Here is a 12,057-nt window from a genome sequence, read left to right on the forward strand (position 1 = left end):
GGTTTTTGCTTTAAAACAAGACAACTTTTTTGGTGTGGCCAGTGTTTTGAAGCAGATTGGTTAGAATTAGTATTAGAAGGACTCCTGAGCCCTGTTTTACACTGGCAGTCAGGAGACAAGCACACAGACCACTAAACATCCAAATGCTGTTTTTAAAAAATACTTTAAGGAACGTTTCACATTTTAAAAAAGCTGCATAAGTAGTACATGTCCATATACCCCTTCCTCAGATTCAACAATTTACATTTTGCTCCTTTTGCTTTAATAATCATTCTCTCTCGAGTACACACACACACACACACACATCTAGGCTTCTTTCTCTCTTTCTATAAATATATAATAGAAACGACTGAGTCTATACTGATGCCTCCTATTTGAATCCAGTGCCACAGGGTGTGTTCTAGTCATCCTCCTGCATATTTCCCCCAACAATCTGAAACCTGACTTCTAGTATCCTCAGTAAGTTATCTCATTTGCTTAAATCTGGAATACATAGAGAGTTTCATAATTGCTAAGCCTATACAATTGCAGAAAGCAAACCTACTACTTAGAGTTCCGTGTTTATTTTTTTGGTTTTTAGGTAAAACTTACAAACAATAAAATGCACAGATCTTAAATGTACAGTATGAAAAGTTTTGACAAATGCATACAACTGTCAAGATACAGATTGTTACCATTCATCTGGAGAGTTCTCTGCCCAGTCACTCCCTCCTTCCTGGAGGTAATCACTGGTCTGGTGGGTTTTTTTCTCTCTCTTTTTTTTTTTATTAGGATTTGGGTGAAGATTTACAGAGTAAATTCACTTTTCATACGGCAGTTCGCATATACTTTGTCTCATGTCATTGACCAAAATTTACAATGCAGCAGCTCCCCTCCCACTTCCTTCCCATAGTTACCTCCTCCCAGTGTCCATCCCTTCATACTCTTCTGTACCCTGAGCTATCTCCCTGTGCATAAGCAGCCCTTCCTTCTCCCATGATTGTTCTCTCCAGGGCGTGTGTCTACTTGAGGTAAATGTTTAACTCACATGCCTGTACTTTGTTTGGCTGGAAACCACAGTTGTGGGTTCAATTCCAGACCTGAAGGGCAACTAGGGGCCATAGTCTCAGTGGTTCCACCAGGCTCTATTGGACCAGCAAACCTGGTCCCCACCTTCTTTTTTTTTGCCTCCAAATGATTTTGAGTTTTGTACCACATTGTTCTCCCTCTTTATGCAGGATCTCCTATATCCCTTCCAAGTGGATGGCAGTGGTAGCTGGGCACCATCTAGTTCTTTTGGTCTCATAGTTGTATAGGTTGCAGATCGGATGGTGTACCAGTTGCTAGGACTGATTGTTTCCATTAATTTTGGTTTTCTTCTTTCTTCTTGACGAGGAGAGATCCGTTATTGCATCTAGATGGCAGCTTCCTAGCTTTTAAGGTCCCAGTCGCTACTCGCCAAAGTAGTAGGTGGAACAATGTTTTGTATAGTATGTTATACCAATTGAGCTTGATGTCCCCTGCGACCATGGTCCCAAGCCTGCAGGATCAACTACTCGGTCCCTCTGGGTAGCTGGCTGTGACCAAGTAATGTCTGGTGGGTTTTTTAACTCCTGCCATAGGTTAATTTTTTTGTTCTAGCTTTGTGTAAATGGAGTCATCTATAGTGTCCAGCTTCTTTTACTCAGCGTAATGTTGTGATATTCTTTCATAATCTAGCATGCATCAGTAATTTATTTCCTTTGGTGGTGTAGCACCTAACACATTTGACTGCTAACCAGAAGACTGGTGGTTCAAACCCACCAGCCACTCCTCGGAAGGAAGATTGGGCCATCTACTTCCGTAGAGATACCGCCTTGGGAACCCAAGGATGGGTTGCTATGAGTTGAATCGATTTGACGATTTGACAGCAGTGAGTTTTTTTTTTAATTATTTTTTTACTGCTAATATGCAATTTCTTAATATGTTATAATTTAGCCATTTTCCTCTTGATTGACATTTGAGGTGTTTCCAGTTTTTAGCTACTATGAATAAAGCTGCTATGAACATTTTTGTACAAGTATTTGATGGACATATGTTTTCGTTTGAGGAGTCCTGTGGGGGTTCAATGCTTACGTGCTCAGCTACTATATGAAAGGTTGGTGGTTTAACCCCATCAGCCATGCCATGGGAGAAAACACCTGGCGATCTGCTCCAATGAAGATTTTGGCCTAGGAAACCCTATGGGACAGTTTTATTCTGTGAGTTAGAATCGACTCTATAGCAAACAACACCAACAGTAGCAATATATGAAACTTGTAGTTGCTCCACATCTTTGCCAGCATTTGGTGGTGTCAGTCTTTTAAATTCTAATCATTCTAATGAGTATATCCTGGTATCTCATTGTAGTTTTAGTTTGTATTTCTCTAAGAAGCCCTGGTGGTGCAAACAGTTCAACACGTGGCCATTAACAGAAAGTTTGGCAGTTGGAACCCACTCATCTGCTCCAAGGAAGAAAGATATGGCAGTCTACTTCTGTGAAGGTTACCCCATGGAAACCCTATGGGGCAGTTCTCCTAGGCATTAATCTGAGTCAGGATCGATTTGCTGGCACCTAACAGTTACTAGGAGCTCTGGTAGCATAGCGCCTAAGACACTTGACTGCTAACCAGAAGGCTGGCGGTTCAAACTCACCAGCCACTCCTTGGAATGAAGGTTGGACAATCTACTTCCATAGTGATACTGCCTCAGGAAACCCAAGGAGGGGTTGTTATGAGTTGGTCCAACTCCATGGCACATAACAACAACAGTTACTAATGGTGTTGAGTACTTTTTCAAATGCTTCCTGACTAACTTTCCATATCTATTCAATTATAAGATGCCTTGATAACTATGTGATGGAGCTCAATTTCTTGTTAAATATAAATCCTTCAACTGTAATTTCTTAAGGAAATCCAATTCATGGTTCTGACTACATAATAATTTGCATATTATTACCTCTCTCTCTCTTTCTCTCTTCTCCCCAACTACTGTTTCCTTTTTCAATCATCTTTGTGATTGTTGTTCTTAGAGTTTACTTGTTCTAACAACAGCATAGAAATGCTATTACTTCTCTCTTCCACACATCTTTTTTTAAATTGTGGATAGGGTGATATGTGCGGGAAAATAATAAGAATGGGGAACTGTAGGAGCCTTTAAGAAATTTAAAAGGTTCTTTATTATTAGTTCAGAATTGGCTTAGTGGATGTGGCTTGATGTAGTGGTAAATTGATAGTCAATTGTATATAAAAATTAGTTCAAGTCTTTTTTTCTTCCTTGGTTCTACTTAAGACTTATACTCACCCCGATTCAAGAGGATGTTAGGCAGCTTACACATTAAAACTCAGTGCTGAGCATGATGTCTACTAATAAAGTAGCACAGAGTACATTTCAAAGATTGTGTTGATACTGGCAGACACGTGAGATGAACCCATTGGTAACAACTGAGGACTGAATGGGCTGAATGGGCCCAGCCCTGCGAAGTCAGGACTGCAATACGGTCATGGCATTTCCATTTTCTGACAAAAGAAAGTTTAGGTTCATCTCTAGAACTAAACTCAAACAGATACATGATATTGTGTACACTTGGGTATAAGGAATACTAAGGATCATAGTGGTCTAGTGTTAGCTGAAATTTTGTGAAAAATACACAAAACCATAAAAAAAAAAAAAAAAAAACCCACAGAAGAACCCCAAACCCACTGCTGTTGAGTCCAATAACATTTCCAGGGCTATAAATCTTTACAGAAGCAGACTGCCAGATGTGTTCAAACCACTGATTTTTTTTGGTTCACAACTGAGACTTTAACTACTGTGCTATTAGGGCCCCTTGAATAGTGCACAAGTGCTATTTAAATAAATGGTCTTTGTTTTTTCTATCCTTTGTAAAGGCCTTGGCCTGAACTCAATTATAACCCAAGTAAAGTGTTTCTATGAGAACTGAGGTAACTGTGCCCAGATATTTGCTTTCTAACAGAACTTAAAAGAATTTAAATGCATGGCTAGTTAACAAAACTAGGGAAAAAGGAATTTGGGGAGTGCCAAGCACTTAATGTACATTAATTCATTTAATCCTTCAAACCATAATAAATAGGTCTTTTACAGATGATAAAATTGAGGATTAGAAGGATTAAGTTGTTTGCCCAAAATGTACAGCTCCTTAGACTCTATCTTAACTGTTTAGACCTTCACACTAACAGCGGATGGCTAGACAACATTGTGTACTTTAGCTTTTGCCAGCTGTGTATTCTTTTCTTGAGACTGATTATTCTTAAGACCGTAGACTATTTACTGTAGACAGTTTGGAAAATAAAGTTTTAGCTCAGTGTACACATTCATCCTGGGGTTTGTGTTCTTTCTCTTTCTCTCCTGGATAGTATTTCTTTTTAAACATGATATGTAGCTATAAACGTAATATTTGTCTTTCCATTATTATGCCTGTCTTCTTTGGATTACCAAGTGTGTTACATGTATGCATTGTATTTCAACTCATTAAACAGAAAGCATGTGTTTGCTTAACAGAGTGGGAAAGAAATGAAATTTATGGCAGATGAATACACATTCTTAACATGTTGTTTATCATTTTATGTGTCTGGAGCCCTGTAGAGTTCTGAAATTAAGAATTTCAGTGACTTGAGTTAAGTAGTTGGTGATGGAGCGCTGGTCACAATGAGCAGTCACAGCTAGCACCGAGGTGTTATCGTGTGCATGTGTGTATGTTACTGTGTTTCTGAGTGCTTAACTTAGGTTAACTTTTTAAATTCTTATAAAACACCTTGAAGGCAGATAACATTACTATTTCTGTTTTATAGATGAGAAAATCAACGCACAGAGAAGTTAAGGAACTTGCCCAAGGTTACATAGCTAGACTGTATACTGTACTGAGCTGGCAGTCTGTTTATTCAAGTTTATATTGTTATATTGTTAACCAGTTACATACATTACTGAAATGTGTCTCAATTAATGTGTTGATTGTTTCTTTCCTGGGATTTAGGTTCTTTGCAATTTTTGGGGACATGGGTACTAGATTATCTTCAATGTAAAAATGACTAGGGCTGGTAGGTTAGTAATTTGAATTCTTGGGGTATCCTCAAGGAAACAAGGCAATCCTTTTTACTGTGTGTTATCAACAATAATATTTTCAAAATGTAGGCATGAGCATATTATAGATTTGTAAAGATGTTTATTCTAAGATATCATTGAAAATTTCATGTTTAATTACTGGCTGGGAAAATAGGTTGTTTCAGATTATAGCAGATCAGGGATTTTTGAGCAATTTGGCAGTAAGGCTAATAAGTAAAACAAATATGTTTTCTATCTAGCAAGCAGTAATACTAGATTCAAGGAATCCTGTGTGGCACAGTAGTTAAACCCTTGTCTGCTAATCTAAAAGTCAGCAGTTCGAACTCACCAGCGCACCATGGAAGAAAGGTGTCGGCAGTCTGCTTCTGTAAAGATGACGGTCTTGAATTCACAATTCAACTCTGTGGTTGAATTCACAATTCAACTCTGCCCTGGAGGACTGCTATGAGCTGTCATTGACCCAGTGGCAGTGGATTTAACTCAATATTTAAAAATTTAATTTTTAAAATTGTGGTTTTGGTGAAAGTTTACAGAGCAAATTAATTTTCCATTCAACAATTTTTATACATTTTGTTTTGTACATTGGTTGTAACTCCTTCAGTTAACAGCACTCTTCCCGCTTCCTCTCTGGATTCCCTGTGTCCATTCATCCTTCTTTCTTGCCCCTTTCTGCCTGCTGAGAGTTGTTTTGGGCAAATACTGTCCTTTAGTTCTCATGTGGTTAATTGTTCTGAGGAGTAAGTTCACTTAATAGGCCTGTCTGTCCTTTGGCTGCAAGGTGATCCCCCCTGGGGTTGATTCAGTTCCAGATTTGAAAGGTGTCTAGGAGCCACAGTTTGGGGGTTCTACCAGTCTTTGTCAGACTAGTGAGTCTGGTCTTATTTGTGATTTTGAATTTTGTTCTATATTGTTCTCCCATTCTGTCCAGGACTTTCTGTGGTCCTGATGAGAGTGATTGGTGGTGGTAGCCAGGTGCTGTAATATTCTGGCCTCAGGATAATGGAGGCTGTGGTTCACGTGGTCCATTAGTCTTTTGGACTAATTATTTCCTTCAGTCTTTGATTTTCTTCACTTTCTTTTCCTCCGGATGGGGAGAGACCAATAATTACATCTTAGATGGTCGCTCACTGGTTTTTAAGACCCCAATCGTTACTCCCGCAGTAGGATGGAGAACATTGCCTTTGTGAACTGTGTTGTGCCAATGGACTTAGCTGTCACTCGAGACTGTAGTCCAGAGCCCCAGAGCCCCATGCCCCATTTGCTCAAGTTGTTTGGTTGTAATTGTGAATTTTTCATAACCTTGCCCTGTTTGCTCTACTATATTCCCAAAACCAAACCAAACCCACTGCCATCGAGGTGTTTCTGACTCATGGTGACCCTCTAGACAGAGTAGAGCTGCCTCACAGGGTTTCCAAGGCTGTACATTTTATGGAAACAGAATGCCACAACTTTCTGCCACTGAGTGGCTGGTGGGTTTGAACTGCCTACCTTTTGGTTGGCAGCTGAGACCTTTAACCTCTGCACCATCAGGGATCCTGCTTGGCTATATACATGGATATATTTACAACACATACAAATATGTATGTAGAAATAGCCTCTGGATGGCAAATGGTTTTAATACTGGGTTCTAAAATTGTGTTTTGCAGGAAGAAAGGGTTTGCTAACAGAGACAATGTTTTTGTAGGTTTGGAAAATATTTTATTGTCTAAGAAATAGGGCAGTTCTGCTCTGTCACATGGGGTCGCTATGAATTAAAATTGACTTGAGAGCAGCTAACAAAAACAATATGTGTTAATGATTTTATGTTAAACTCAGTATTTTTCTCCCTTCTTTTCTCAGTTCTCCACCAAAGAACATGGATGAAAATGAAAGCAACCAGTTCCTGGTGGCAAGCAGCCAGTATCCTAAAGAAGTAGTAAGAAAACGCCAAAATTCAGCTCGGAATTCTAGAGGAAGTGATTCTTCAAGATTGTCCAGGAAAAGCTTCAAACTGGATTACAGATTAGAGGAAGATGTAACTAAATCAAAGAAAGGAAAAGATGGAAGATTTGTTAACCCTTGGCCAACATGGAAAAGTCCCTCTATTCTAAATGCTCTCAAGTGGCTGGTAATGGAAAAAGATCACAGCAGTGTTCCTTGTTCCAAAGAGGTACCTTTTATCTTTTTTTTGAGTGTTTTGTATTTACTTCTAGTACATATGTTACTTTACTTTGCTGTGTATTGTTTTGCTGCTGTTGTTGTTATGTGCTGCCTAGTCAGCCCCGACTATTCATAGCGACCTCTCCTTGGGTTTCCGAGGCAGTATCACTACAGAAGTAGATTGCCCAATCTTCCTTCTGAGGAGTTGCTGGTGCATTTGAACCACCAGCCTTCTGGTTAGCAGTCAAGTGCCTTAGGCACTACGCTACCAGAGCTTCCTCTATGAGTTGGAATCGACTCAATGGCAGTGGGTTTATTTAAATAAACCCACTGCCATTGAGTCGATTCCAACTCATAACAACTCCCATTCGATTTCCAAGGCTGTAAATTTTTACGAAAATAGATTGCCTCATCTTCTTCCCACAGAGTGGCTGGTGGATTTGAACTGCCAACCTTCTGATTAACAGTCAAATGCTTTATGCACTGCACCACCAGAGCTCCTTGTGACACTCAAATGGAGCATATCAATTACTTTATACTTGTACTATGCTGTGCTACAGATTGCTCTTTAATTTTTACAAGAGAAAATACTTATAAGTAGTTTTTGTTGTTTTTTTAAAAGTCAATACTAAAAGGCTTAGAGAAAGTACCAGTCTTCTACCAACCCTTGCCACCCATTCCCCTTCTCAGAGGCAACAACTTTTGAACCTTTAAGTTGTTTGCTCTGGAGTTTACCTTTATATTTCTAAGGGACAGCAACGTGTGCCGTGCCTTGGCATTCGTGCTGACTTCTTCCATGGAGTATCAAATTTAAGCCTTCATCCTGCACCCTTCTCTGTTGGCTCGCCTTGACTTTTCTTCCTTACTCTGCCAAAATAGGCGTGTCATAATTTCTGGCTACATTACTTTCCTGGTTTCTGTCATTGTGACTGTAGCAGCATTTTTCACTGAGGAACCAAGGAATGTGCTATGACTATGTCTCTTTTCTTTAAACTTTTTTCTAGTGTTAATAATACCTCTTTTTTCATCTGTTTAGTTTTCTACATTATTTCAGACATTTGGCTACTTTCCACAGCTTCACAATACGATTTCCCACTGGCTCAGTTCTGTCAGGTGTCTCTTAGCATGTGGCAGTAGTCTGGGCTGACTGGTCTTCAGGCCAGCTGCCAGCTTCCATTCTGGGGTCTCTTTCACCATCATCCTGGGCTCCTTTGGCAGTTCTGTATTGACCCCTGTTTTCTGCATCTCACATATTCCTTTTTCTTGGGTATTTTCTCATTTTGGTGGAGCCTGTTCTTAATGAACTTTCGGAAAAAGAGGTGCATGGGAAGTAAGGGTTTGGAGAACTTGTGTTTCTGAAAATATTTTTGTTCTTACTTTTGATAGTTAGAATATAGAATTTTAATTTGGAAACCAATTTCTCTGACAATTTGAAAGCATTATCTCCATGACCTTCTTTGAGTATTGCTGTGGAATTCTTGTTCTTGATCTTTGTGCGTGGCCTTTATTTTCCCTCTAGATTCTTTGAGGATCATCTCTTTGGCACCATGATACGTAGTTCTGTATTTGTTCATTCCACCACTCCTTGGTCAGTTTGTTGTACTTTGGTGATTAGCATGTTGATGTGAAGCTGGAAGCTATGCCACTGGTATTTCAAATACCAACAGGATCACCCACGGTGAGCAGGTTTCAGCAGAACTTCTAGACTAAGACAGACTAGGAAGAAGGACCTGGAGATCTACTCCTGAAAAAATAGCGTTATGGGTGACAGTGAAACTCTGTCGGATATAGTCCAGAAGATGGGCCCCTCAGGTTGGAAGACACTCAGTATACATCTGGGGAAGAGCTTCTGCCTTTTAATGATGAAGGTGCAGAGGCCTGTCTATGGAAAATAGTGCCTGTGGCAATCAGTCTTAAGTTGCTGAATGACCTCTCACAGCTGGTGAATGGAACTGATGGTAAATAGAAACCGCTCATTGGCACCCCTCACAAGTGCCTCCAGGACATGTGCCATACCTGCCATACCTTCGATATGCCTCTGCATGGATGTGTAAATCTTCCGGGACCTTCATCTGCTGATGTGGCATGACTCAAAATGAGAAGAAACAACTGCAAAGATCCATTAATCTTCGGAACATGGATTGTACAATGTATGAATCAAGGAAAATTAGAAGTTGTCAAAAAATGAAATAGAATGCATAAAGATCCATATCTTCTGCATTAGTGAGCTGAAATGGACTGGTCTTGGCCATTTTGAATCAATCATATGGTCAAAATGGATGTCAGAAGAGACTCTGAAACTTGCTTTTGAACTTAGAGTAGTTAAAGTAAATGGAAGAAACAATGAAGTGAAAGAGCTGAACAGACAATTTCAGTGGGAAGCTTGAGAAGACAGAGTAAAGTATTATAATGAGATGTGCAAAGATTTGATGTTGGAAAACCAAAAGGGAAGAACATACTCAGTATCTTTCTAGCTGAAAGAACTGATGGGAAAATTCAAGCTTTGGGTTGCAATATTGAAGGATTCTATGGGCAAAATATTGAACAATGCAAAGGCATCAAAAGAAGCTGAAAGGAATACACAGAGTCACTGTACCAAAAAGAACTGATCGATGTTCAGCCATTTCTGGAGGTAGCACATGATGATATTGAAGGAGGAAGTCCAAACTACACTGAAGACAATGGCGGAAAACAAGACTCCATGAACTGATAGAATACCAATTGAAATATTTCAGCAAACGGATGCAGCGCTGGAAGGGCTCACTTGTTTAGGCCAAGAAATTGGGAAGATAGCTACCTGGCCAACCAACTGGAAAAAATCTATACTTGTGACCTTTCCAAAGAAAAGTGATCTGACAGAATGCAGAAATTTTAAACAGTATCATTAATCTCACATGCAAATAAAATTATGTTCAAGGTAATCCAAAAACAGTGGTAGTAGTACATTTACAGGGAAATTCAAGCTGGATTCAGAAGAGTACATAGAGCAAGGGATATCATTGCTGATGTCACATGGCTGAAAGCGAAGAATACAGAAAGATGTTTACCTGTGTCTTGTTGACTATGCAAAGGCATTTAACTGTATGGATCATAATAAATTATGGATAACATTGTGAAGAATGGGAACTCCAGAACACTTAATTGTGCTCATCCAGAGCCTGTATATGGACCAAGAGGCAGTTGTTTGAATAGAATAAGGGGGGGGGGGATACTGCATGGTTTAAAATCAGGAAAGATGTGTATCACGGTTATATCCTTTCACCATATTATTCAATCTGTATGCTGAGCAATAATCTGAGAAGCTGGACTTTATGAAGAAGAATGTGGCACCAGGATTTTAGGAAGACTCATTAACAACCTACGATATGCAGATGACACAACCTTACTTGCTGAAAGTGAAGATGACTTGAAGCACTTACTGATGATTACAACCTTTAGCATTAATTATACCTTACTATAAGCAAAACAAAAATCCTCATAACTGGACCAGTAAGCAATGATAAATGCAAAAAGTATTGAAGTTGGCAAGTATTTTATTTTACTTGGATCCACAATCAACCTCCATGGAAGCAGCAGTCAAGAAGTCAAACAATGTATTGCATTGGGCAAATATGCTGTAAAAGACCTCTTTAAAGTGTTAAAAAGTAAAGATGTCACTTTGAGGTCTGAAGGTGCTCCTGACCCAATGCATAGTATTTTTAGTAGCTTCATATGCATGTGAAAGCTAAACAATGAGTAAGGAAGAATGATGAAGAATTTATGCATTTGAATTATGGTGTTGGCTAAGAGTATTGACTATACCATGTACTTCCAGAAGAATGAGTAAATCTGTCTTGGAAGAAGTACAGCCAGAATACTACTTCGAAGCAAGGATGGCAAGACTTTGTCTCATGTACTTCGGACTTGTTATCAGGAGGAACCAGTCCCTAAGGAATTCGTGGTTGGTAAAGTAGAGAGTCAGTGAAGAGAGGAAACTCATCAATGAGATGGATTGACACAGTGGCTGCAACAATGGGCTTGAACATAGCAATGATTGTGAGGATGGTGCAGGACCAGGCAGTGTTCCGTACTGTTGTCCATAGGGTTGCCATGAGTTGAAATGGATTTAACAACACCAAACAAGAACAACAATTTATTCCTTGTGCTTGGTGTCTGGTGGGCCCTTTCAATCTGAACATCTGTTTCCTTCAGTTCTAGGAAATTTTCTTGTCTATTTCTTTGAAATTTTTCTCTCCTTCATCTTCTCGTTCTAAAACTACTAGTAATTATACATTGCACCTCCTCGATCAGCCCCTCATGTTTCTTTTTATCTCTCCTGTATTTCAATTTTCCTTTCTTTTCTCTCTCTTTTTTTGGTACTACGTTCAGAATGATTTCCTCAAGTATTCATTCTTTGTATTGTTAAATACTTTATGTGTCTCAGTTTTAGCAATGGGTTAAGATACCGCAATACAATATTAAATTTAAAAAAACCTAGAAAATAAATTTTTATTATATGATTTTAACCATACATTTAAAAAAAGAAAATAAAAAAAGAACACACTGAATTGGGTAAGTGGAGGGATGTATAGAAAGAGTCTGTGACCACCATGATAACATTAGGAAAAGGATGGACGCTGAATTGTGCACATAAGAGATAGACGACAGATGCTAACACCAACCAGTATATTCACAGTACTGCATTACCATTAACACCAAACACCAGGCTACAGATAAACACATAAACATCTGAGAAGATCAGGTGGGAGTCAGTGAACAGGAGTATACTCTAGACCAAGGATAGATTCAGCTCAGGCTAATCTTACACAGATACCAGTGATACAAAATACCTGCAATCCT

At 39.1% G+C, this 12,057-nt stretch overlaps 1 protein-coding gene across 1 annotated transcript in view; it reads left to right on the forward strand.

The window, feature by feature from the left end:
* Positions 1 to 6,925: 6,925 nt before the first annotated feature.
* NAPEPLD (N-acyl phosphatidylethanolamine phospholipase D) overlaps positions 6,926 to 12,057 on the forward strand; it is a 24,524-nt gene continuing 19,392 nt past the window's right edge. Inside the window, exon 1 of the mRNA XM_007944626.2 lies at positions 6,926 to 7,228. Coding sequence (XP_007942817.1) covers positions 6,935 to 7,228 — 294 coding nt within the window. The 5' untranslated portion in view covers positions 6,926 to 6,934. The remainder of the gene's footprint in view (positions 7,229 to 12,057) is intronic.

This window comes from Orycteropus afer, unplaced genomic scaffold, assembly GCF_000298275.1.
Source record: "Orycteropus afer afer isolate SDZICR_OR568_19922 unplaced genomic scaffold, OryAfe1.0 scaffold00007, whole genome shotgun sequence".
In the NCBI taxonomy this organism is placed as follows: Eukaryota; Metazoa; Chordata; class Mammalia; order Tubulidentata; family Orycteropodidae; genus Orycteropus; species Orycteropus afer.